The sequence below is a fragment of the Notechis scutatus genome, chromosome 7, assembly GCF_049901735.1.
Source record: "Notechis scutatus isolate UNSWTSFEM ecotype Mainland chromosome 7, rNotScu1.2, whole genome shotgun sequence".
In the NCBI taxonomy this organism is placed as follows: Eukaryota; Metazoa; Chordata; class Lepidosauria; order Squamata; family Elapidae; genus Notechis; species Notechis scutatus.
The window spans coordinates 22,355,339-22,382,672 of record NC_142015.1 but is presented as its reverse complement, the minus strand read 5'-3'; the positions used below and the strand labels follow the sequence as shown (position 1 = coordinate 22,382,672).

General features: G+C 45.9%; 1 protein-coding gene across 1 annotated transcript in view; it reads left to right on the top strand.

The window, feature by feature from the left end:
• Nucleotides 1-26,467, top strand: part of NCAPD3 (non-SMC condensin II complex subunit D3) — a 56,660-nt gene extending 30,193 nt beyond the window's left edge. Inside the window, exons 17-35 of the mRNA XM_087970106.1 lie at nt 3,934-4,125; nt 4,815-4,912; nt 5,059-5,174; nt 5,962-6,069; nt 7,511-7,625; nt 7,730-7,837; nt 9,453-9,691; nt 10,781-10,860; nt 14,855-14,992; nt 16,511-16,644; nt 18,794-18,993; nt 19,853-19,963; nt 21,240-21,416; nt 22,745-22,896; nt 23,070-23,197; nt 24,117-24,194; nt 24,814-24,885; nt 25,000-25,051; nt 25,876-26,467. Coding sequence (XP_087826232.1) covers nt 3,934-4,125; nt 4,815-4,912; nt 5,059-5,174; nt 5,962-6,069; nt 7,511-7,625; nt 7,730-7,837; nt 9,453-9,691; nt 10,781-10,860; nt 14,855-14,992; nt 16,511-16,644; nt 18,794-18,993; nt 19,853-19,963; nt 21,240-21,416; nt 22,745-22,896; nt 23,070-23,197; nt 24,117-24,194; nt 24,814-24,885; nt 25,000-25,051; nt 25,876-25,984 — 2,407 coding nt within the window. The 3' untranslated portion in view covers nt 25,985-26,467. The remainder of the gene's footprint in view (nt 1-3,933; nt 4,126-4,814; nt 4,913-5,058; nt 5,175-5,961; nt 6,070-7,510; nt 7,626-7,729; nt 7,838-9,452; nt 9,692-10,780; nt 10,861-14,854; nt 14,993-16,510; nt 16,645-18,793; nt 18,994-19,852; nt 19,964-21,239; nt 21,417-22,744; nt 22,897-23,069; nt 23,198-24,116; nt 24,195-24,813; nt 24,886-24,999; nt 25,052-25,875) is intronic.
• The last annotated feature ends 867 nt before the right edge of the window (nt 26,468-27,334 follow it).

The window sequence follows — 27,334 nt, the reverse complement described above, 5'->3', positions numbered from 1 at the left end:
ACAAATGAGCAAGATGAAAGAGCTAAATCCAGATACTGCTTAGTCATTAAAAAGGCGTAGAAAACTTCTGATGTGCCAAAATTAAGTTCAGAGCCTCAGGTTTCAAAATCTCCTTTTTTTTTTGAATATTTCGATTAATCTGATACACAGATTGTATAAATGTTGCATATTACTTTGAAGAAAGCTCTGACAGTCTGTGTGTATGGAATAGACCCTTCCGTGGTTCTTTGAATGTTGACTCAGAGTGTTTAAAAACAGCTTCTGCCTTTGTTGTAAGTTAAGATAGGCTCCTGTAGTTTGTGAACCTTAAACTTTGGATAGCATGCATTAGCAATAGCAGTTAGGCTTATATATCACTTTACAGTCCTCTCCTTGTGGGAAAAAATTGTTTGATACTCATTGTTTTTGGTACTCATCACACCTCCCCGAATCAATTGAGTATTGAGGTACCACTGTGTGATGCCCCTGTCGGAGTCTGAATCAGAGGAGGAAGACGAACAGCTGACAGGGAGTGGGAATGTGGCTCCATTGGCTGTGGAGGAAACTGGGAAAGGCAAAGTCCGGCTGGGCAGAGCAGGAGAGAGATAGAACAAGGGAGAGGAAGTTCAGAGGAAGAACCCTCTTCATCCTAGGGCACGCAGGGAGGAACGGAGAAAAGAGCAACGTGGGTTGCATGGCTTACGGGGGAGGAAAGGGCCCTGATTCCCTTCATTAGGCACGCCTGAGAAGAGAGTTTAAAAGAGATGCAAAGAGATGAGTGCGATGTGTGCTGGGAACAAACGTGAGTTTATCTTGTGTTGACTTTGGTTATCTGCGTTCCTGGCATTCTCCCAATTAGGTTGAATTACCGCCATTCCTTTTCTTGCCCTGCCGGACTAATTACCTCATCTTACCTTGATTGGACTTCTAGTTACAGATTTTGTTGACAATGTTTTGGACTTGAATCTCTGCAGCCAAAAGCTGTTCCTGGGGGAGTTTTTCTCCAGTCCAGAAGGTAACCAGGACATTGGAGGCAAAGTTGGAGCAAATAAAGGGACTCCTACTTATTATTTGACTGTATTGCCTTTGTGCCACGCCCCTTTGGGTCATCACACACTGTACTTATTGCTTGTAATACGATCAAGGATCTTACCCAATATAGACATTAAGATAAACAGGTCTACACTTTCCTATCTTCTCATTTGTTCCTTTTTGAAGATAGCAATAGTACTTAGCTCAAAATAGCACAAAAGCACTTATCTACAGCTTCACAGTGCTTACCAGCTGCCTCTAAGTGGTTTACAGAGTCCCCCCCAAACAATCTGTGTCATTTTACCGACCTCGGAAGGATGGAAGGCTGAGTCAACCTTGAACCCATCAGATTCGAACCAAGTTTGAGCTGCAGTACTACATTTTAACCACCGTACCACCAGAGCTCCCTGTTACGTTAATTATACCCATCCAATTCTTTCTGTTAGGGATTGTACCTGAAGTGTATAATAAAGAGAATGTATATTTAATTATGCATGTACTAACTGCAGCTAGAATTGTATTTGCACAACATTGGAAAGGGGAGGAGATCCCCACAGATGAGGAGGTAGTTAGGAAAATGTTAGAATGTGCAGAGAGGAATAGATTAACACTAGCAATTAAGTAGAAAGAGCAAAATGAGTAGTATATGATATGGAAAACAGAGAATAAAAAGAAGTTGGAAATGAAGAAGAACAAAGGAGTTGTTCTGACCAAGGCTTCCTGAGACACCAACAAACATGCATAAAATCCAAGATCCTTTTTATTTTAGTTCAATGGCTGTGAATTATCGTGATTCACAGCCTTGAATGAGTCTTAAAATAGTCCCAGGGACGTTTGCCAAAATTCTTCGAGAGACATTTGATAAGAACGCACCTTTATCTGACTTGAAGTGCTGACAACGACCAAAGTCTCAATTAGTCTTTCCAAAACCAAACAGAGAACAAATTCACCACGGAGCTTTTAGAGTCCAAATCGATCAGAGCGAATGACGTTGCTTCCTGCAAAGGTTTTCCTACCTTTGCACTTCCTTTATACCTTATGTGAGGGGCAATCACCTCCAAGCCTTACTCCCGAGTCGCCCCTTTTGTCTTAGTTGTTCTTGCCTTCTAGCAGCTCTATGCATGTGCGCACTGGGAACAGGCTCCCCTTGTTCCTCTGCCTCACTGCTGCCAGATTCAGGAGGCTCCGGAGTCAGCACATAACTCCCAGATGGTCCTGGCCCCATCTCTGTATCGGACGCAGGACCCTTGTCCAAGTCCTCCCCAGATCCCGGACTGGTCCCTGTTCTTCCCCTCTGTCGGATTCTCTACAACAGGGGTCCCCAACCACCGGTCCGCGGAACAAGTCCTACAGTCCGTGGAACAAGTCCTCACCGGAAGCACTTTTCATCAAAGATGGCGCTTCGTGAGCTTTCCGAGAAAGCCATTTCTACCCGAAAGCTCACGAAAGTGCTTCCGATGAGCTTTTCCGGTGAGCTCACCGGAAGCACTTTTTCATCAAAAAAGATGGCAGCGCCCAGCTAATGCCGGTACCGGGCCGCGCCATAAAAAAGGTTGGGAATACCGGGCCGCGGCATAAGAAAGGTTGGGGATCACTGCTCTACAAAACTAACTTGAAAAAAAGAGGGAGAAAGAGGAAGGGTCACCCATCTTGACAGCTACAGTTGAATTTGAGCAGGAGACCATGAAGGATGCCAATTTTTGTTTTTTAAAAAAGCACGCTACCCAACTTTTGGCGGGGGAGGGAGGGAAAGCAAGCAAGCAAGCACGAGGACAATGGTTGTGAGATTCGGAGGGCACAGCTATGGTGGAAAACTTTGTCCTGTTCCCAGTCCGGAAGAAACGTGTAGCTGCTTTCACTCAAAAGTGGGAGGAAAATAATTGTAGATTCTGCTGCCGTTTCCGCAGGCTTCTTCTTTTTTTTTTTTTTTAATAAGTTTTTTATTTTTTTTAAACAAACACAGATAAAACAATACAGAAAAACATAAAACCATCTTTCAATTACATACAGTGTGTTGACTGGTTGCAATTCTTTTGTGCTACATGTCCATAGTCCTCCTTCACAAGTCACATAAATTCTCATATTTTCCATTTTATGTATGTATATATATATATGTGTGTGTGTGTATGTGTGTGTGTATTATTATCACTGTGGTTCTTTGATTTGACAATAACTATTTGTTCCACCACTTCATATAAGATATTCAACATTTTAAACCAATATGTAATGTAAATTCCATTGCCACTTCATCTAATAAAAAATACATTCTTATATCATTTTCTCTTAAATTCTATTATTTTTATATTGTAAAGTTATCTATAAAATATATCATTTCCACACTTTTTTTCCCTAACCATTGATAAAATAAACCCCATATATCTTTTAATAGTGTTTTTCCGCAGGCTTCTGGCAAACCACAACAGGAGAATAAAAAAATAAGATAAGATAGAGATATACATAAGATGATAATTTGTTATTATTCCTATGGTGAGAATAATGAGATGTAATGTTAATAAGGTACTATCACCAGAAGACTTGTAAATGTTTAGCTGTTTGATGTATTTTAATCCTAAATTTAGAGAAATAATATCGATGTGAAAGTGAATGTTGTAAATGGTGAAAAATGTGGCACAAAGGCGTTTGGGCCCAGTCAACATACTGCATGAGGAAAAAAATCCAATCTTTCTATTTTTGAAACTGAAAAATAAAAAACATATTATTTAAAAAAATTACATCTATCCTACATTAGGGTTTATTAAAAGAAGCTAGTTTCATCGTTTCATGCATCTTAGTTTTAAAAACGTTGCAGTTTCTCTGGACAAAACGAACAGCAAGCTAATGGAGTTTGGCTTTCTGGCAACAGTGAAATTCAGTGACTGCGTCCTTATGATTGATTGTTCTCTCTTTCTCTCTCTCTCTCAGCCGCTATTTAAGTAAAGCTTTCCACATTTTGGCTCAGAAGAACAAATTCTCCTCTTCGTTCATTAACGGCGTCATCTCTCATACCGAAACCGAGCGTGCGGCAGCGGCTTGGATGTTATTGGCAAAAGTGGCTGGTTCTTCACCCAAGTTGGACTATTCGAAAATCATTGATGCCTGGGACAGCATCAGCAAGTGAGTGAAATGTCGCACCAAAGCTGGAGTTAAATATGACAATCCTCTGATTTTGGCCTAACACAAAGGGCTCCAAACCTAGCGACTGTCAACCCTGAAGCTGACCTGATCGAGGCCATTTTGAGGCTTCAGTGCTGCCACACTGGAGCTGAGGGGTAGGAAGGAGGAAACAGAGATAGCTGGAGTTTGTAGCCAAAATAAAATACTTTCTCCTGGGAACCAAGGACATTCCCACAGGTGGCCAGAGAGAGGAGGAATGAAGTTACCAGGCAACTGGACGGCACCCTGATTGGACCATGTGACTGATTGTTTGGGAAAGGGGGGAAACTTTTACTTTCAACTAGGTGCAAACCACGGGAATATTCAGAGTCGGTTTTCACCAGCCTGTGCCAATATGATATATCCAATAAAACCATTCTTTGAACAATCTACCTGCCTTGGAGTTCTGTTTGCTATGGGCATATTACTTGGAACCCTGACAGTGACTGTAAGACTTGTGGACTTCAACTCCCAGAAGTCTTAAAGTTGTCAAGTTTGGGGATCCTTGGCCTAGCATAGTGATATACACACCCCCAGTTGGTTTACAGCCCAGGGTCAAATGAGCCAAGGCACAACAGGTGAATCTAGTTGCTTTCATTCGTGGGTGAGAAGTGGGGTCGTTCATCGCTTCATTCTTCTCCGTTTTCCAGACAGCCCAAAGCCAATCTGGAGACCATGGTGCACATCCTCAGCGTGATTGGAAGTGTGGCCAGACACCTGCCCAGCGGCACCAAGAGCAGGCTAATGAGTGAGGGCTCCCTGAACAGTCGTTTGGGAGGGCACTTTTCCGGAAGCAACCGTCTGTCTTACGGATTCTTCTTTGTGGTGAGAGGGAAGGAACTGTCTATGCCCCACAACACCCATTTACTCTGGGGGTTTGGCCTTCTTTTGCAGATGATCTCAAATGTTGGCTGCAGGACTTCCAGTGTCCTTTGGAAGCGATCGGCTCAGCTATCGAAACTCTGCAGAAGCTTAGCCAGGCCGTCACAGACGCCCCAAAGGAGATGCAGGTGAGACTCGGCGAGTCTTCAAAACCATGGATTTTATGTCCCAAAGGTGCTTTTTCAGGAGGCAACTGGACTTTCTGGTTTTTTTTTCTTTTGAAGATGTTTCGCTTCTCATCCAAGGAGCTTCTTCAGCTCTGACAGGATAGTGGCAAATGGAAGGATTTGTTCTCCTTGCAGACAACCGGTCATATGCATTCTTTTAGAGAGTCATTGAGGCAACCCGGAGATTTAACTGTGTCCTCAGGGTCACCTGAGTGGTGCAAATGGGTGTGGAGCCTTTTGGGAACTGCTGAAAGGACGGTTGTTGTAAACTGGAGATAGATGATGTTGTACCCCTTCCCTTCTGTTGAGAAAGGGCTGTTCAATTTCATCATATATAGCCTCTTTGATAAACCTTCAGGTGGCCTCAACGACCCTCTAAAAGGATGCAAATGACCTGCTGTCCGCAAGGAGTGTAAATCCTTCCGTTCCCCACCATCCAGTCAGAGCTGAAGAAGCTTCTTGGATGAGAAGCAAAACGTCTTCAAAGAAAAACAAAGAAAGTCCAGTTGCCTCTTGAAAAAAAGCATCTTTGGGACAACCAGGACCTGTCCTGGAGGACTGAGAATCTCCATAGGCAGCTTACCTGTATGCTGATCAGGTGGAGGTAGATCACACCAGTCTCAGGCTGGATAACTTGTCATAAGACACAGCCGTCCTCCTAGCCACAAAGAAGTGGGATCCTGGGGAAGGTTGCTGTGTTAACTCGGCAAATACTTACTCAAATTCCACCCATCTCATGTTTGAACAGGAGCTGCTGAACAACCTTTGTGGAGATCTTTTAACGACCTGTGAGCAATATATCTCAAAAATAGTCCTCCAAGAATTTGGCACGGAACAGCTGCAAGAGGATGCCTTGGTAAATAAAACCAGAAGGGTTGTGAGTGGTCAAATTCTGAATATCAAATGTTGGGGTTCAACCAGCCCACCGGAGGAAGCCTCAACAAAAGATTTGTAAGGACCAGCCTCTCTTTCCCTCCACCCACCCCGCTTCAAAACAAGTATAGACTCTTGAAAACTTTGTATTTCAAAAGGAACCTTTTATTGAAAAGGGTGTGAAAGAAAGTCAGAATTCAAAGCAGGTTCTGAGGTCCCTCAGGGCATATAACTAGGATAAAGGAGATTAGAACCCCCTCCCCAACAGTCCGATGTGGATTCCACCAATCCAAAGGTATGAAGGTGTTATTATACAGGCATCTCTGAGAAAGCAGGTAAGAAAAGTTGCAATCCACATGGCCCCCTCCTCCCCTTGCATTTCCCCCAAGAGGTGAGACTTTTCCGGGCATCTGGGGCACCAGGAAAAGGTTATAAGTCAGGTAAAAGGTGATGCAAAAGACAAGGCAAGAAATAAGATACCTAGGATACATAGAGAGGAAAAAGAACTAAATGTATCAAATCCGATCAAAGAATGGCAGATACAAGGATCTGGCATTTGTCAAGGCAAACCCTTCTTTCCATCTCACACCTTTTGTGGTGTGGAGACAATAACTTGGTCCTCAACACCAATAAGACCAAGGAGCTTATCGTGGACTATAGAAGGAACAGGTCAGACATCCAGCCCTTGCTTATCCATGGAGACCGAGGAGAGCAAGTGGCCAGTTTTAAGTTTCTGGGTGTTTCCCTAAAAGAGGACCTGACCTGGGGGTGCTAACATTGCAGCCCTGGTCAAAAGGGCCCAGCAGAGATTAGACTACCTGAGGCTTCTCAGGAAACAACAACGGAATGAAAAAATGCTGGTGACCTTCTACCGCTGCACCATAGAGAGTATCTTAACTTATTGCACCTCTGTATGGTTTGCCAGTTGCACAGGGGCAGATAGGAAAGCACTCCAGAGGGTGAACATCATTGCCCAGAAGATCACTGGTTGCCCTCTCCCCTCTTTGGAAGAGCTTTATAGCTCCCGCTGCCTTAAGAAAGTTCAAAACATTCTCAAAGATCTATCTCATCCTGGGAACCTTTTTTTGAGCTATGACCATCTGGCAGACGGTACAGAATAATAAAAACAAGGACAAATAGACTGAAAAACAGCTGCTGTCCCAGGCCAGTAGCTCTTTTGAATTCTGCTGTATAGTGCAGTGTTGGTGTGGTGTCGGGGGTTTTCAATTCAATGTGTGGAATGTGAAGGATGTGTGTTTGTGTTTATTTTCATGGTCAGGATGTGCACTGAAGATGCTTGATTTCGTTGTACGAGGTGCCCTGACAATAAAGTAAAGTAAATTAGCTAGATTTCCACAGAATAGTATTTTAATACCAATTTAGGATTTCCCTTTCTAGTTTTATGGCTTTGTTTCGTTCGGCAGGTGAGGCACCTCTTCACCTTGGGTGAGATTGCACAGCTCTGTCCAGCCAAAGTGGACAAGCGCATCTTCTTGCTGATCCAATCCCTCTTGGCTAGTCCTGACAACATGGAGCATTGTAAGCTCTTCCTCCTCCTTTGGATGGACCCCTTGCAGAGGGAACGGCCTCCTACTTGGAAGTCCTTCCTTATTGTGTGTGTGTGTGTGTGTGTCGTTTTCTAGTGTCCAGCCCTGCGGAGAATGAGGACCTCCCAGCATCCCAACCGTTGTCACAATTCCGAGGGTCCATGATGCCTTCTCCAGTCCGAGCACATGCATTCATTACTCTGGGTAGGACACCTAGGCACTTTGGGGCGGAGGGGGTGGGAGAGGGGAGAAGGCTTGCCGTATGGCCTCCTTTCTTTTTCCCTAACACCAACTGACACAGCATGTTTGCATATCTCAAAAGTTTTGTCCTTGGTGGTTCTATTTCATCTAAGTCCATGATGAAATGAAGATAATAGACAGCAAGACAATTAGTATAAGGTTCTGTGTTTGGTGTCCTTTCCTCTCCCTTCTTCACTCCTTTCCCTTCCTCTCCTCTCCCTTCCCCTCCTCTCCTTCCCCTCTCCTCTCCTCTCCTCCACTCCTCTCCCTTTTCCTCTCCTTCTCCTCTTCTCTCCACTCCTCTCCCTTTTCCTCTCCCTTCCTCTCCTCTCCTTCCCCTCTTCTCTCCACTCCTCTCCCTTTTCCTCTCCCTTCCTCTCCTCTCCTTCCCCTCCTCTCCTTCTCCTTTCCCTTCTTTCTTCCTCCTCTCCTCTCCCTTCCCCTCCTCTCCTTCTCCTCTCCTCTCCCTTCTCTCCTCCTTCCCCTCTTCTCCTCTCCTCCCTCTCTCTCTTCTCTCCCTTCCTCTCCTCTCCTCTCCCTCTCTCCTCTCCTTCCCCTCTTCTCCTTTCCTCTCCCTTCTCTCCTCTCCCTCCCTTCCTCTCCTCTCCTTCCCCTCCTCTCCTCTCCTCTCTCTTCTCTCCTTTCCTCCTCTCCTCTCCCTTCCTCTCCTTCTCCTCTCCCTTCTCTCCTCCTCTCTCTCTCCTTCCTCTCCTCTCCTTCCCCTCTTCTCCTCTCCTCTCCTCTCCCTTTCCTCTCCCTTCCTCTCTTCTCCTCCTCTCCTCTCCCTCTCCTCTTCTCCCTCTCTCTCCTCCTCTCCCTTCCTCTCCCTTCCTCTCCTCGTCCTCTCCTTTTCCTCCTCTTCCCTCCTCTCCTCTTCTCTCAAATTTAGTTGAACTAATGGTTTCTTATCCCTCCCAAAATATGAAAAATAATAGTGTCTGGTGAGCTCCTAGGCCACCTTAGACATGAAAGCTTGCTAGATGACTTTGAAAGGCCTGAGAGGCAGCTGGGTGACTTGGGACCAATTACCCTGAGTTCTTGTCCCGCTTCAGGCATAAAAGCCAGCTGGGTGACTTGGGGCGAAACACCAAGAGACTGGGAGTTCTAGTTCTGCCTTAGGCGTAAGATCTACCTGGGTGACTTTGGGCCAGTCGCGCACTCTCTCTCAGCAACTCACTTCGCAGGGTTGTGAGTCAAGTAGGAGGAAGAAGGAATACTGGGTCTGTATGGAATGGATTTAATGATTGCCCGCCTCTATTGCAGGGCGATAAAAGAAAGTTCTCACAAAAGCCCTACAGGTTTTCTCTACAGTAGCCAAAGGCAGTCCAAGGCAAATATTCCGTGAGGTTTCAAAATCCAGTGATACGATGTGGTCAGGAGAAAATTAGTGGCCCCAGAGCTGTAGCCTTGACAATCAAACTGGGACTCTGATATTCCAGATCTGTCCCAAGATTCTCCTTTTCCACTTTCCCCGTTTCTGTTTTTTTTCTCTCCTCTCTCTCCTGGTTTTCTCTCCCTGCCATTTCCAGACCAGAAAAAAATCACAACCTTCTCATTTTGCTGCTTCCCTTTATGGCAGGAAAGCTATGCCTGCAACATGAGGACCTGGCGAAGAAGTGCATCGCGGCCTTGGCTCGCGAACTGGAGGTGTCCAAGGACGTGGCCGTCCGCAACAATGTGGTGATCGTGATGTGTGACCTCTGCGTCCGCTACACCACCATGGTGGACAGGTACATTCCCGACATTGCCGTATGCCTGAAGGATCCGGAGCCATTCATACGGAAACAGACGCTCATCCTCCTTACGAATCTCTTGCAGGTGAGGGGAAAGCAGAAGGCCGGAATTTAAGCTTCTTCATTGTCTAGACTGGGCGTCTCGGGAAATGTAGTACAGGGTGTTGAATTTATATTTACCGACAAAGAAATAAAGGGACACTAATACAGATCTATTTCAAGTTATTTCGTTCTCATCAGCTAGCCATATCCTTCTGGGATTCGAACCCACGATACTTGCATATTAGGTAGATGTATTAACCTCTAAGCCACAGGCTCTCCTTGTTTTGCTGGCTATACGCCACAGTGGTTAGAGTGCATTTCTGCTGGCTGCTGGCTGACTGCAATTTTGCAGTTCAAATCTTACCAGGCTCAAGGTTGACTCAGCCTTCCATCCTTCCAAGGTCGGTAAAATGAGGACCCAGATTGTTGGGGGCAAGAGGCTGACTCTATAAACCACTTAGAGAGAGCTGTAAAAGTACTGTGACGTGGTATATAAGTCTAAGTGCCAGTGCTATCTTCCTTCCTTCCTTCCTTCCTTCCTTCCTTCCTTCCTTCCTTCCTTCCTTCCTTCCTTCCTTCCTTCCTTCCTTCCTTCCTTCCTTCCTTCCTTCCTTCCTTCCCGCTGATTAGAATGCAGTATTGCAGGCTGACTCTGCTCACTGCCAGCAGTTTGATTCTGACTGGCTCAAGGTTGACTCAGCCTTCCAACCTTCTGAGCTTCAGTAAAATGAGGACCCAGATTGTTGGGGGCAAGAGGCTGACTTTGTAAACTGCTTAGAGAGGACTGGAAAGCGGTATATAAGTGTTTTTTTTTTCTATCAGGGCAACCTGGTCTACCCAAAAATGGGACGGCGCATACTGCTTTCGCCTTTCAGCTCCAATCACAGGGTGCTACATTTTCATTAGGAGCAAAAACGTGGAGTTCACTTTTTCTGGCATGGATTCAGGACAACCATTGTCCAGTTAATTTAAAGATGCCATCCTTGAAAACCTAGAAAGAACTGCAGAAAAGGGAAAGATGCCGGGGTTTGTTTGGAGCTTTGAGCAAATATATATAATATATATATTAGGGAGACGGTATCCACATTTTCTATCCAAAGGGCTAATTCTTGTGCTGTTTTGGTTTGATTAGGAAGAATTTGTGAAATGGAAAGGCTCTCTCTTCTTCAGGTTCGTCAGCATTCTGGTGGATCCCAATCCAGAAATTGGCAGGTAAGGAAGACCTTTTGGAAGTTGGTAGGCTTCAAAGCTTGATTGTGTCTCCCTTCCTTCCCAAAATCTGGCAGAAGGTTCCAGCTAAGCCTTTTCTCCTTCAGGCATTTTTTAGAAATATAGATCTTCCTTCCTTCCTTCCTTCCTTCCTTCCTTCCTTCCTTCCTTCCTTCCTTCCTTCCTTCCTTCCTTCCTTCCTTCCTTCCTTCCTTCCTTCCTTCCTTCCTTCCATCCATCCATTAAGTCTTGCATGCATTAGGGTGGTAGAGAAAGCAAACATTCTCTTATTAAATCAAGTCAAATATTTATTACGGTCATAAACCAGCATAACTCTCCCTTCCCTTCCCTTCCCTTCTCACCATCATGAATTCTTAAGATGTCTTCTCTAGAGTGATCAGTGAGGCTGATTTTTTAAGCTTTTAAGAAGCAAACCATTTTTAAAAACAATGGTGATATAGGGGGCCAACTAACTTGGTTTCTCCACAATGCCTGAATTTAGAATGATATAATAGTCCCATATCTTTCCAGCAGGGGGAACTACAGCGTTACCTCCTTTGCCTTCGCTCCGCTGAAATCTGGTTTAGATTGATGGTGTTTGCTTAAAGAGCAGGAGGCGTTGATACCTGCTGCTTTATTTATACTCGGGATTGTTCTTTAAACAAACACCAGGCAGCTTGCTTATAGGGCTTTTCAGTCCATCGGTGTAAACTTGCATCAAAGTACAGTAAAAACAACGGTTCCGGAGTCTGTGTGTACAGAAAGAGGAGAAGAATGCCTTTTCCACCGTGGCATGTACTATGGTTTTTAAAGGAAACCCCGGTGGGAAGGCAGAGCCCTGTGTATTCACTAAGGACGTCTCTGGCTGGCCTTTCCTACTCCATCCTGGGCACAGGAAGGTCAAGGATGGTGAAGCTACCACATTGTAGTTTTCCAGGCTGATTTCAAGGCTTGCTTGCCTTTGATTTGATTTGCGTATCATTTACACTCAGGTGTCAGGGTTCCAAATAATATGCCCACAGCAAGCAGAACTCCGAGGCAAGTAGAAAGAACAAGAAAGAATAGTTTTATTGGACTTATCATATGGGCACAGGTTGGTGAAAACCAACTCTGAATATTCCCGCAGTTTTCACCTAATTCTCACCCTTTCCCAAACAGTCAGTCACACGGTCCAATCAAGGTCCCGTCTGGTTGCCTGGTGATATCGCTCCTCCTTTCTCCGGCCACCTGCGGGAATGACCTTGGTTCCCAAGAGAAAGTGTATTGTTTTGGCTACAAAACTCCAGCTGTCTCTATTCCCTCCTCCCTATCCCTCAGCTCCAGTGTGGCAACACTGAAGCCTCCAAATGGTCAGCTCAGACAGCAACCGTTCAATCCTGAGCTACAAACATCCCCTTCTATTGGCGTGTGTCAAGAGTTGGCTTCATGCGAGTTAGTGCTAAATATTAATGCAGGCTAATCGTGGTTCGTTGGTATTCCTCGGCTTACAACAATTGACCTATTGGCCATTCAAAGTTACAACGGCTCTGGAAAAAGTGACTTATGGCCTTTTTTCGCACATCCCCTGTGGTCACTGACAACTGGCTCACAGTTATGATGGTCGCCCTGTCCCTGGGGTCACGCCATCTCCTTTTGCGACCTTCTGACAAGCAACGTCAATGAGGGCAAAGCTCACTTAAATGTCTCAATTAGCGACTGAAACGCGGGGCTCGATTGTGGTCGTAAGTCGAGGACTGCCTGCATGAACCTTTAGCCCAGTGGGATTTAATTTTCCGTCTTCCCTACTTCATTTTGGGGTTTCCTCTTGCAGATTCACCCTCATCCCTTCAAAAGTTTTATTTATATAACTGGCTGGATATCCCTCCTTTGCTATGAAACTATGTGATCAGGCTTAGTTTTGGGGGAGGAAAATAAGTAGGGAGGAAATTCTGCCTCTGCCTACCAGCATCCATCGGTATTCATCTGGCTAGCGTCCTGTCAATGTGTGAGGGAGTTGAGGGCTGTTTGGAAACTGAAACAGTATTTGCTGTGTGAGAAAGGAGACAGCAAGGAGCCTGGGCATGGCTTAGCTCAACTGTTCTGTACTAAAGCTGGTTGCTGCTCTGGAACTGAAACTCCTCTGCTTGTGTTTTGCATTTGGAAGAGATTTCTTTTCAGGTGGGGGGGGGGGGAGTAGAACTCCTTAGCATCAGAGCATGTTAATAGTAATAATATAGGAAATACTAATGCTCTGATGGTCATTTCGAAAAATCCTTTCTTAGTGAGCATCTAGAAGCCAAGAGGAACATACGTGCCAAATTTCAAGTTTGTACGCTTTACAGTTCTGGAGATTTTGTGATGATGCGTGAGGGGTCTTTCACTTTTATTAAGTTAAATTCTGTAGCCATGAACTTCTCCTCTGAGGAACTATCTGTAAAAACTACCCAGCTGCGAATGGGAATATTTTTCAATAAAAGTCCACATATTGGGCTGGGAACAGGGGAAAAATTATTCATTTTCTTTCTTCCTTTAAAAAAAAAAATACTCTAAATATCGAGGTTCTGAGTTTAGACTCAAGCAAGTAGACTCGTTCTTAATAAGATTTAGTTATCGTCAGTGACGAGTTAATTACCTCAAACATTGTAATTACTGACGGTGTTTACTGTTCTATGGAGTTATTTCTCCCTTTAATTATGCTGGATTATAATTAGAAGGAAAATTGTAGGATGAGCCCTGAAAGCTTTTGCTAAAGAGTTCTGTGTAAGGGAAGGGCACTGAAACAAGCTGGTTTTCTTTTCTTTTTTTTTTTTAAAAAGACCATTTTAAGCAAAGGAGATTCTGATCTGGGAGAAGGAGAGAGACCTTGTGTTTCAACACAGCTCCGGTTTGATGTCGCTTCTGTGTCACTGGGTGCCATTCCCTGCTTAGTGTTGTGCCAGCACCCTTTAGGTAGAGAGAAGGGTCTGTGACCCTTGGATATTTCCTGGGGGGAAATTAAGCAGCTGCTGCTCTGGCAGACCATGTTAAAAAGGAGGAAAAGAATATATCAGGATTTCGCATCCAAAGGTCCAGTAATGTTGGATTCCCTGAGTGATAGTGGATTCCCTGATAATATCCCATATGGTTTGGATGGAGCAAATTTGCGCACTGAAGTAGAATGGAACGGAACGGAATATGGAACGGAACAGAATAGAATGGAATACAATAGGACAATGAATGGAATGGGATAGGGATAGAACAGAAGAGAACAGAAGAGAACAGAACAGAACAGAACAGAACAGAACAGAATAGAACAGAACAGAACAGAATAGAATAGAATAGAATAGAATAGGAATGGAATGGAATAGAATAGAATAGAATAGAATAGAATAGAATAGAAATGAATAGGAATGGAATGGAATGGAATATGGAACGGAACAGAATAGAATGGAATACAATAGGACAATGAATGGAATGGGATAGGGACAGGACAGAACAGAACAGAACAGAATAGAATAGAAATGAATAGGAATGGAATGGAATGGAACCGTGATGGCGAACCTTATGGCACATATGCCACAGGTGGCACACAGATCCATTTGTGCCGGCACGCGAGCTGCAAACAAACTTACCTCACTGCGCATGTGCGTGCCTCACAGCTGATTTTCGGCCAGTTTGACGCCTTTTTCGCCTCCCAAAGGCTTGAGGAAGGCTTTTGCAGGCTTCTGCAAACTTTGCAGGCCGAAAACTAGCCCCGTTTTGTCACTTCTGGTATATTCAAAAAATACCGCATGCATGGTGGGGGGGCGCACATGGCCTTCTGGGTGCTGGTGCGCGAGTGCAAGCGCCCACACAATTTTTGGCACAGGAGCCCGAAAAGGTTAGCCACCACTGGAATAGGACAATGAATGAAATGGGATAGGGATAGAACAGGACGTCGTTGCTAACCTCTCTGGTTTTTAAGGAGAAGGTGGAGATTCCCAGACGGGCATTTGCTTCAGTGCCGTTTTTTTTTTTCTTGGCCTCCCTTCTTCTCCAGTTTCGTCAAGTTCTGCTTGGTGCACCTGCTGCTCAAGAGGAATCCGGTCATGTTTTCTCAGCACTTCATTGAATGCATCTTCCATTTCAACGGTTACGAGAGGCACGAGAAGTACAACAAGTTCCCCCAGAGCGAAAGGTCAGTGAATGTTGTTTATTTGCATCCTGCCTTTATTTCTTTGACCAATAACTCGAGGTGGCAAACATATTTTCATCTTCCTGTTACCCCCCCACGACGACAACCCTGTGAGGTGGGTTGGGCCAAAATCAACCAGTTGACTTTCCTGGCTGTGGTGGTTCTACAACTCCCAGTCTCCTGGTGATTGGCCCAAAGTCATCCGGTTGGCTTTCATAGCTAAGGCAGGACTAGAACTCCCAGTCTCCTGGTGATTGGCCCAAAGTCATCCAACTAGCTTTCATAGCTAAGGCAGGACTAGAACTCCCAGTCTCCTGGTGATTGGCCCAAAGTCATCCAACTAGCTTTCATAGCTAAGGCAGGACTAGAACTCCCAGTCTCCTGGTGATTGGCCCAAAGTCATCCAACTAGCTTTCATAGCTAAGGCAGGACTAGAACTCCCAGTCTCCTGGTGATTGGCCCAAAGTCATCCAACTAGCTTTCATAGCTAAGGCAGGACTAGAACTCCCAGTCTCCTGGTGATTGGCCCAAAGTCATCCAACTAGCTTTCATAGCTAAGGCAGGACTAGAACTCACATCTCCTGGTGATTGGCCCAAAGTCACCCAACTAGCTTTTTTTTTTAACAGTTTATTTATATATTTTCCTTAACATATATGTATATAATATAACATATATATAAGTGCTTTATGAACAGTGTATTGTCTGGGTTAATTTGCTTACATAATAGTATGTAATATAATAATATATTAAACATAAGACGCACATAAGAGTATTTTTCCAATTTCCAATTCCTACTTCTATTGTCACCCAACTAGCTTTCATAGCTAAGTCAGAACTCACCATCCCCTGGTGATTGGCTCAAAGTCACCCAGCCACATTTGATGCCTAAGGCGGGACTAGAACTCCCCGTCTCCCACTTTCTAACCCTGGTGCCTTAACCACTTAGACCAGGGGTTTCCAACCTTGGCAACTTTAAGACTTGTGGACTTCAACTCCCAGAATTCCTCAGCCAGCAAAGCTGGCTGAGGAATTCTGGGAGTTGAAGTCCACAAGTCTTAAAGTTGCCAAGGTTGGAAACCCTGACTTAGACCAACCTGGCTTGAAACCCACTTAGTTGCTAGGAAGACTAGAGGGAAACCAGTCTGGACCATCCGAAAGAAGGAAAGGGCCGAAGCTGGAGACAGGTGAGGAGACTGGGAAGGAGACGTGTCCTGCTTCTAGAGAAGAGGAAGCTTTTGAGGAATCTCAGGGATGACGGTCCTTTTTAGCGGAGAGTCAGGGCTGGGTCTTTGAATGGGGAGCCTCAGGCCACGCTCTTAAGAATTGGTGGGGCCAGCTGAATTGAAATGGAATTTAATACACTGAACATGTTCCCTCCCTGCGTATTTAATTACTCTCTCCTGCCCTCCTATGAACAATTACAAGGGCTGGTTGCTCCAGGGAGTGTCTCTTTGCGTGTCTTTGTCAACTCTACTTCCCTCCTGGGTTTTTTTGTTTTGTGTTTTTTTCTCTTGCAACAGGGAGAAGAGCCTCTTTTCCCTGAAAGGCAAAGCCAACAAAGGGCCCCGGATGCAAATCTACAAGTTCCTCCTGGAGCATTTTACTGACGAACAGCGATTCAACATCACCTCCAAAATCAGCCAGAACGTCCTGGGTACGGCTGAAGCTTTAGACCAGCGGTCGCCAATCCCCACAGCCAACTTACAGGGGCTGTGGCCTATTCACAACTGGGCCACGGGCCGGCGTACACAGACTTGTGCATGCACATGTGCGCTGGCTTCTGCAGCCTTGTTCTCCCTCCCTCCCGTAGCTGGGCTGCCATCCTGCAAAAGATGGGGAGACCGCTGCTTTAGAGGGTTTAAACCCAAACACCTGGATAGAAATAAGAAGGCCTTTTCCAAAGCGGCCATGCTTTGCAGATAGGAACCGTGCCTCGCTGCGGGTTTCCTGCCTTTTCTCAAAAGAAGAGCTCTGGGAGGTCAATCCTCGGTGACTGATAATTCTCCTGATATGATTTCATAGCTGATATGGCACTAAAGACTTGTATACCGTTTCACAGTGCTTTTACAGCCCTCTCTAAGGGGTTTACAGAGTCAGCCTCTTGCCCCCAACAATCTGGGTTCTCATTTTACCAACCTCAGAAGGATTGGAAGGCTGAGTCAACCTCAAGCCGGTCACAATCAAACTGCTGACAGTGGGCAGAGTCAGACTGCAGTACTGCATTCTGACCACTACAAAGGGAAAGAAGAAAGGAAAGGACGGAAGGAAGGAAGGAAGGGAGGAAAATAGCATTTTACCTCATTTTACCGACCTCGGAAGGGTGGAAGGCTGAGTCAGATCTGAGCCAGTCAGAATTGAACTGCTGACAGTGGGCAGAATTAGCCTGCAATACTGCATTCTGACCACTGCGAAGGGAAGAAGAGAGGGAGGGAAGGAAGGAAGAAAGGAAGGAAAAAATAGCATTTTACCTCATTTTACCACCCCAGAAGGCTGGAAGGCTGAGTCAGATCTGAGCCAGTCAGGATCGAACTGCTGACAGTGGGCAGAACTAGCTTGCAATACTGCACTCTGACTACTGCAAAGGGAAGAAAGAAAGGAGGGAAGGAAGGAAGGAAGGAAGGAAGGAAAATAGCATTTTACCTCATTTTACCAACCTTGGAAGGCTGAGTCAGATCTGAGCTGGTCAGGATCAAACTGTTGGCAGGAAGCAGAGTTGGCCTGCAGTGCTGCCTTCTCACCAATGCGCCACTACAGCTCTTCCTATGCAAGAGCAAGGCCGCCCAAGGCATTTGGTTGCTTGAAACTGAGTTATCAATGGTAAATTTCCTCCCTGAATCAAAATAGTAGTAGACTTCCGCTTACAGCCACTTACTCGGGGAGCATTCGAAGTGACAATGCACTTCCTACCACCATCCAAGAAGTGCCTCGGTGGCGCAATGGTTAGAGTGCAGTACTGCAGGCTACTTCTGCTGACTGCCAGCTGCCTGAAATTTGGCAGATCGAATCTCACCAGGCTCAAGGTTGACTCAGCCTTCCGTCCTTCCAAGGTTGGTAAAATGAGGACCCAGATTGTGGGAACAATAGGCTGACCACTTAAGAGAGGGCTGTAAAAGCACTACAAAGCAGTATATAAGTCTAAGTGCTATTGCTATCCAAAGATACTTACGCCCTAATCTTGAAGTTCCAACCACTGCCATCACAGTCACATGATCGCCTTTGGAGCGCTGAGCAACCAACCTGAATTGATGGCCGTTTACAGTGCTCAGTAGCCACATGGCTACGATTTAGGACGTTTTTGCTCAAAACCAGTGTTTATTTCCATGTTTTGGCAAAAAAAAAAAAAAAAAGCAAACAATAGTTTTGCTTCACATACTGCATTTGCTTAATTTGCAAAAAGGTCTGTAAAATTAGGTTGATCCCGTGGGTATCACACGGGCAGGCTCCTTACAGTCATAACTCAAGGACCACCTGCACACACAAAATAATAGACGTGGGCACCACACACCCAAGTCTTAAGGGCCGCTCAGCTAAATTAAATAACTAACCCAGGGGGTCTTCAAACTTGACAGCTTTAAGACTTGTGGACTTCAACTCCCAGAATCCCTCCCCCAGTCATGTTAGCTCAGGAATTCTGGGAGTTGAAGTCCACAAGTCTTAAACTTGCCAAGTTTGAAACACCAAAGATCAGCCCTGAAGGTAATTGCCTCATTCTGTTGCCTGGATGTCCAGGGCAGGAGGGAGAGAGAAAAATAGCTTCCTGCTGCAATGTTTGGTGTTCTCCTTTTTCCAAAATTTGATCGTAGCCTGCTTTGTGGATGGGATCCTGCCTCTCAATATGGAAGCCAACCAGCTGCTCTCGGATACCTTTGAGATCTTGAGCTGCAAGGAGATCAAACTCTCGGCCATGAGATCCAGACCGGAAGAAGACATCCAGCCGGAAGAAGACGAGTTGGCCATGGCCAATGCCGTCATGCAGGTGGCCCAGAAGAAGCTGATTTCGCAAGTGAGTCTTACAAATAACGCCACCTGGAGTAGGTTGTTCCTTTTAGTTTTCCCAGAGCAAAATAAATAGAATTCAATAGAATAACAGCGTTGGAAGGGACCTTGGAGGTCTTCTAGTCCAACCCACCGCCCAAGCAGGAGAACCCACACCATTTCTGACAAATGGCAGTCCAATCTCTTCTTGTAAGTCTCAAGTGATTGGCGCTCCCACAACTTCCGAGGGCAACTTCTGTTCCATTGGTTGATTGTTCTCACTGTCAGAAAGTTTCTCCTTGTTGCCAGATTAAATCGCTCCCTGTTCAGTTTCCATCCATTGTTCCTTGTCTGGCCTACAGGGGCTTTGGGAAATAGCTTGATCCCTTCCTCTCCGGGGCAGCCCCTCAAATATTGGAAGACTGCTATCCTGTCTCCCCTGGTCCTTCTCTTCACTAAAGACTAGCCAGGCTCAGTTCCTGCAACCGTTCTTCGTATGTTTTAGCCTCCAGTCCCCTCATCATCATTGTTGCTCTTCTCTAGACTCTTTCTAGCCTCCCAACATCTTTTTTACATTGTGGTGGCCAAAAACTGTGGTCTTACCAAGGCGCGTTATAAAGTGGTATTAACCCTCCACATGATCTCGATTCTCTCCCTTTGTTTATTCAGCCAAATAAGTGACAATTGGTTTCAGTGGGAAAAGACGCCTCACTTCCCATCTTGCTCGTCATGCTAAAAGTCACCGTTCCTGGAAACGTTCTCAAATACCCCAAAGTTGATCCCATCTCTACAAAGGCTTTTCCTCGTGGTGCGCTCTCTGAATTGTTTGGAGTAGGCAGCCCTCTTCGCCTTAACCGTTATCTTTCCCTATTCTGTCCAAATTCTAGGTCCAAAAGAAGAATTTCATTGAAAACGTCATTCCCATCATCACTTCGCTGAAGACCTTGTTGGAGCAAAACAAACTCCCAGCGTTGAAGGACCTCATGAACTACCTCCGGGTAATCTTTCTCAACTGGGATCATCATCAGTCTCTTTTTAACAACCTCATAAATCCCTTGCGGGGTGGAGTCTGGGCAACGGAAGGGAGCTGTTCACTGGCCGGATGCCCTTCCTGTCGCCAGTGCAGAGTTTTGTTCAGCAGATATATTCTTATCGTGCCCAGAGAGAGAAATATCTGCCTCTACCTGGGATCGAACTCGCAGCCTCCTGATTGTGAGGCGAGAGCTCTTGCCTCTAGGCCACCACACCACTCCATTGCTCAGCTGGGATACTTGTATTAAAATCTGAGTCACGGGGCAGCACGTTCCTGAAGCTTGTGGTGAATATTGCTATCCCATCTGGAGGGAGTCACGTTCCACCATGAAAGCCAAGGGTAGAGATAGTCAACCTGATTGAGCTAAGACAATACTTTATTTATTGTCACAGTGCTTAGAAGGTAGGCTAATTCTGCCAACTCCCAGCAGTTCAATTCTCACCGGCTCAAGGTTGTCTTAGCCTCCCATCCTTCCAAAGGTGGGTAAAATGAGGACCCAGATTGTTGGGGGCAAGAGGCTGACTCTCTGTAAAACCACTTGGAGAGGTCTGTAAAAGCACTGTGAAGCGGCATATAAGTCTACGTGCAATTGGCTATAGAAGTGTTTTCAACCTTGGCAACTTCATGTGTGAACTTCAACTCCCAGAATTCCCTGGGTTGTTGTGGGGGGGGAAACAGAAGGCAGAAGGAGTCTTAGATATCTTCGCCACCTTGAATTGTTCATGAAAATAATAAAGGCTGGATATTATAAGATCCATCAATCGATCAAGGGTTAAATAAATCAAGGAGGAAAAGCGACGTGGTTGCTCAGTGGCTAAGATGCTGAGCTTGTCGATCGGAAAGGTTGGCAGTTCAGCGGTTCGAATCCCTAGCGCTGCATAACAGAGCGAGTTCCCATTGCTTGTCCCGGCTTCTGCCAACCGAGCAGTTCGAAAGCATGTAAAAAAATGCAAGTAGAAAAATAGGGACCACTATTGGTGGGAAGGTAACAACATTCTGTGCACCTTTGGTGTTTAGTCCTGCCGGCCACATGACCACGGAGACGTCTTCGGACAATGCTGGCTCTTCAGCTTTGTAACGGAGATGAGCACCGCCCCCTAGAACCGGAAACGACTGGCACGTATGTGCGAGGGGAACCTTTACCTAAATCAATCAACTCGAATCCATCCAGAAAACCCAACCAGCGAAACCCCTTCCTACCCTCTCCAACCCTCTCTGCTTTTATTTTTGCTTTCCTCCAGGAGATGATGCAAGATTATCGCCATGAAATCAAGGAGTTATTCGCCCTGGACAAGCAGCTGGCGGCTGAGCTGGAGTACGATATGAAGAAGTACGAGGAGCAGCTGGAGAGGGAGGCTGAGCAAAACCAGGAGCTGAGCGTGGATCACGTAGGCCACAACACGTCAGTGGCCAGGCCGGTACGGATCTCCCTTTCAGGCTAGGGGTTCAAGTCCCACGGAGCTCATTCTGAAGCCATTCAGGGTGTTTTCCCCATGAAGTGGAGAGAAAGGAGCATTATGCAGGTGTCCTCAACCTACAACCACATTTGAGCCCATAGTTTATGTTGCTATTAAGCGAGTTAGTTTTGCTCCATTTTACGACCTGCTTTGTCACGGTTGTTCGCTGAATCCCTGCAGTTGTTCAGTTAGTAACCCGGTGTCAACTCATAAAGTATTCCTCTGGTCTTTTCAGAAAGGGAGGGGGGAAGCAGTGGACAGCTTGCAAAACCGAAAGGGCATTCCATAAATGTTTTCAAAGATAGTAACTAAGTGACCGAAGTTTCTGCTGCGCAAAATTCTAACTGGAGAGCATGATTGATGACTCTGATGTGTGTCCCATTGGAGAATATGAATTATGACACACCTAGAGGGTGCGGGGGAAACCAGGGACAAGGGTGACAATGAATGATGTGTCTCAGAGTCAGCTACACCCAGGCAATGCTGGCATGTTAACTCCCAACAAATCCTTTCGAAGTTTTGGAAGTTTGGCTCGAGACTCAGAATTTAATTGGAATAACTGCCGGAATCTTTACACCTGGTTGTTAAGTGAATCTGGCTTCCGCAATTGATTTGGCTCATTGGGAAGGTCGCAAAAAGGACATCACGTGACACTCCCCTCTCCCCCGCCAGGGACAACTGCCTCTGTCATAAATGTGAGTCCGTTGCCAAGCACCTGAATTTTGATCCCGCGGCCGTGGCGACGCCATGACAGCCGTAGGTGTGAAAAACGGTCCCAAGTCACGTTTTTTTAGTGCCATCGTAACTTTGGAACAGTCACTAAGTGAATGGCTGTAAGTCGAGGTGTCAGCATTGCAGGAAAACTCCACTCCAACCAGTAACTCCGAGACAGACATATTCTCAAAAGTTCTGGTTTTTTTTGCATAGTAAACTGGTCCATCTGGGGAATCTCGAATATGAAAGTTCCAGGTTTCCTTGCAATAAGTAAAAAACCACGAATCCAACTCCCTACACCCATCATCGCATCACATGCCCCAATAACCACCCGTCCCAACTTGAGATGTCCCCTCACCCAGGTGCAGAAACAACATGACCTTGACTTAGAAGAAAAATGTTATTATGTCTAACCACATACATTCTAAGAACTTCGCCCGTCGCATTTTCCCAGGCTCAAGAATGGGGCAGTGTGGAAGCGTCTGGTCTCAATATGGCTTCCAAAGCTGACATGAGGACTGAGGTTGCAATGGTCCTTTAGCCCCTCCTTTCTGTTTTCTCCTTCAAATAAACAGTCTTCCGGCTTGGAGAGGACTTCACATCCTCGGAATCAGATGGACAAGGCCTCCCCGCCTACCCAAAGCAATTCTCCCCCTCTGCGATCTCCTCTCTCGCCCCTTGCAATGTTTACCGTTCCCGGGCCGGGAGCCATGAAACCCAGAGCCAGGTACCCCTCCTCTTCCTTTTCAGCCTGTGTGGCGCGAAAATGCGCTTCATCTGTTTCCAACAGAGCATTTAAGTACCGTCTCCGCCACTCGGCGGGTGGGGTGGGGGAATGCTTGAAGCTCCTCGGGTGGGGACGAAAGGGCCAGCCATATGCACTGTTGGTTCTCCTCGTAGGAATCTGTCCCTGAGTACTTTTGCCATCCTCAACTCCGCTAAGCAAGCCGTCGAGGCCCTGAAGGCGAAGCGCGGAAGGAGCATGGGGACTGGGCTGGAGTTTCTGCAGAGCGGACAAAGCGATAAAGGTAGGCTGTTCTCCAACCACTTTAGTCTAGTGGTTAAGGCTCCAGGCTAGAAAATGGGAGTTCTAGTCCTGACTTAGCCATGAAAGTCGGCTGGGTGACCTTGTGCTAATCACCAGGTGCCAGTGAATTCTAGTGCTGCCTTAGGTAAGAAAGCCAGCTGGGTATCTTTGAGTTAATCACCAGGAGGCAGGGAATTCTAGTCCCGCTTTACGCATGAATGCCTACTGGCGGAGAATCAAAAAATGGTTGGAGGAAATTACAGCTGAGCAGATTGAATTAAAACCAGAATTCTTCCTATTAGGGATATTCAATAGACAACTTCCCCAAAAAGCTAAATATACAGTATAATATTACACATACTTACTGCAGCTAGATTAGCTTTTGCAAAACGTTGGAAACAAGCCTATATTCCAACAGAGGAAATGACTATTCAGAAAATAGGAAACTCTGCAGAAATGGATAAATTGACCCTAGCACTTAAGGATAAAGAATCATCAGAATATTACAAGAGTTGGGAATGTTGGTACGATTGGATAGAACAAAAATAGATAATATAATAGCAAACATTATTAAACTGTAAAGGAGATTAAGCTACATCGGTAGTAACTATATACTCGCATTAAGATTTAATTGTAAATATGACGCCAATAATGATAACAAATAAGGAACCACAAACTGTTGATAATGGAATTGCCCTAGATTCATTTTTTTTCTTTGTTTTTCTATGTTGTGTATGTGTTTGTTCGTTTATTTTAATTGTATAGTCAATAAAGTTTGCTTTTTAAAAAAAGAAAGCCTGCTGGGTGACTTTAAGCTAATCACCAGGTACCAGTGAATTCTAGTCCCTCCTTAAGCACAAAACTAACACACTGCAGATATTTTCTGTGGCTAACATTGTCTCCCTTTTTTTTCTTCTCAGCTTCCTTTTGCAGTTTGAACCACCCGTCTTCCGTTACCAACAGACCCTTGGAAGGCCGCGCGATCAGTACTCCTGAACGTAAGTGTCTAAAAAAAAAAAAAAAACTATTTTGGTTTGAAAGTTTCCTTGCTTGGAGGTGGAGCAGCTGGTCTGTTCCAGAGAGACTCTTAGTTCAGGGGTTGCTTTCCCAAACAGTTCTTTTACAGCCCTCTCTAAGCGGTTTACAGAGTCAGCCTCTTGCCCCCAATAATCTGGGTCCTCATTTTACCCACCTCGGAAGGATGGAAGGCTGAGTCAAACTTGAGCTGGTCAGGATCGAACTGCTGGCAATTGGCAGATACTGAATTGCAATACTGCATTCTAACCACGGGAAGGGAAGGAAGGAAGGAAGGAAGGAAGGAAGGAAGGAAGGAAGGAAGGAAGGAAGGAAGGAAGGAAGGAAGGAAGGAAGGAAGGAAGGAAGGAAAATAGCAATAGCTGAGTCAACCTTGAGCCACTCAAGAATTGAACTGCTGAACTGTGGGCAGAGTTAGCCCTGCAGTACTGTATTCTAACCACTGTACCACCACGGTTGGTTAGCTAGTTAAGTGACGTTCCTTGGTGAAAAGGCCAGGTATAAATGTAATAAACATTGAGTTTTTCCCATCAGCGTGTACTCAAGGTTGCCCATTTTGGGGTGTTTTTTTTCCCCCCCCAGAGTCCATTAACAACGTGACCTTCGGAGCCGGAGTCAGCCAAATTAGCCTGAACCTCACATCATCTTGTAAAGGCAGGTGGAATCCCAATTTCGTTCTTGTGTTTCTTTTCTTTTCTTTTTTTTTTTGAAAAACTTAAGCGTGGGCCTGGCAACCTCGCTATAATATCTCTTCTGTTCCTCCTGCAGTCAAAGAGGAACCACAGGAGCAGATCATTTGCTTGAACTCCCTGGATAAACCGTGAGTATAAATGAAACTCTTATGTGTCTTTTTGCACTCTCCTTCTTCCCCACGATCGGTGTGCGTGTGTGTGTGTGTGTGTGTGTGTGTATCTAAGGGTGGGTTCCACTTTAAAAAGTAAAACTAAGAAGCCTCCCCCCCACCCACCGGTCTCATAATTATTAACCCCAATTTTATATTTCTTTTAGCTACGTGGTCATCTTATGCTCCTAGTTTTAGCGTATAATAGCAATAGCACTTAGACTTATATACAGCTTCATAGCGCTTTACAGCTCTCTCTAAGAAGATTACACCCTATTACCCCCAACAATCTGGGTCCCCATTTTACCCACCTTGGAAGGCTTGAAGGCTGAGTCAACCTTGAGCCAGTCAGGATCAAACTCATGGAGAGAGCAGTGAGTTAGTCTGCAATACTGCATTCTAACCCCTTCCTTCCTTCCTTCCTTCCTTCCTTCCTTCCTTCCTTCCTTCCTTCCTTCCTTCCTTCCTTCCTTCCTTCCTTCCTTCCCTCCCTCCCTCCCTCCCTCCCTCCCTCCCTCCCTCCTTCTTCCCTCCCTCCCTCCCTTCTTTAGCACATAGCACTTAGATTTATATACCACTTTACAGTGCTTTACAGCTCTAAGTAGATCACAGAGTCATCCTATTGCCCCCAGCAATCTGGTGAGATTTAAACTGCCAAATTGCAGTCAGCCGGCAGTCAGCAGAAGTAGCCTGCAGCACTGCACTCTGACCACTGCGCCACTGTGGCTCATGATGGATCTCAGCTAATTCTCCTGGCATTCTTTTTTTTCTTTTTTAACTTTCTTTTCTGCATTCTCTTGTAGGCTGCCCCCGCCCGCACCATGGAGGGTGAATTCTCCAAGAAGAAGCAGTCCATCCAGTTTAACACTGCGGAGATCCAGCCGTAAAACATCCCGACAGCCAACAAAATGACTGCTTTTGTTCCAGGCAAGAATGCATCTTGCCTACAAGCAGAATCATGTTTCTAGAGCACTCTCAGTACCTTTGGGAAGATCATCGATCGATGCCTCCTAACTGTTCTTTTTTATTCTCCCCATGTCAAGCTTGCTTGCTTTTATAATCGGTGGGCTATAAATAACCTGTTTAGTAGTACTGCAGTTGGAAATACTCAATGGCTGCCTGCCTAGACAAGCCCCCCCCACCCCCTATACTTTGTTTGATATGTAGATGTCCTCTGGAGTATTTGGGTTGGTTGGGGTCCATGAAGCTCGTTTAGGTCTGGGACTAACTTTGACAATTGACGCGTAGCCCAGTGTTCTAAGTCCGCATGCCAGAAATGTCACACAGAGCCACCTCTCTGGGCACACCAGCCGTTGCCTGTTGCTCTTCCGCCGGCCAGCTGGTCTTCACGCGCTTGGAAACCGGAAGAGCAGCTTGCTTAGAGCAGGGGTCCCCAACCGCCGGTCCGCGGACCGGTGCACCGTCCGCGGAACAAGTCTTACCGGGCACAGCTGGTTGCTGAAGCGCCATCTTTTTGATAAAAAGTGCTTCCGGTGAGCTTTTCGGGTAGAAAGCTCACCGGGCACTTTTTCATCAAAAAGATGGCGGCCAGCACTTCGGTGAGCTTTTCCAGGTAGAAAGCCATTTCTGCCGAAAAAGCTCACCGGGCGCTAGGCGCCGCCATCTTTTTATGAAAAAGTGCTTCCGTGAGGTCACCGGAAGCACTTTTTCGTCAAAAAGATGGCGGCGCCAGTTGATGGTGTGCCGGGCGCGGCGCCCAGCTGATGCCAGTACCGGGCAGCGGCATAAAAAGGTTGGGGATCACTGGCTTAGAGCACATGTGCGCCACGGCTAGTTGATCCTTGCATGCGCGTTAGAAAGCTAAGCTTCCGGTTTCTGGCACTTCCGGTTTCCGGCACTCCCATGCACGCACGTTGGGGAGCTCTTCTGGTTTTCAGCGTGCGTGCATGCTCTCATTTTGGCACTTGGTGCCAAAAAAGGTTAGCCACCACTGTTCTAAGTCTTTCTCACAGCCAACCTCTAGCAGGAAGCTTCATTTTACATCCTCGTTTTGCATCGGTCGAGAGCCGGTGAATCTAAGAGCGTATGGAAGGAAGACATCGTTCCATACGGCTAGTGTCTCTGGTCTAGGCCAGACCATGCAAGCATGGGGAGAAGCTTGGGGTGGGGGCAGCTGGGAGAATGAAATCTCCTGGAAGAATTGTGGGTTGAAATTTCACACCATAATTCCTTCCCCCATGAAAATGATTGCCCAGCCCCCAGAAAGAAGAGATCCACTACAACCTCAGAATCTTCCTTGGA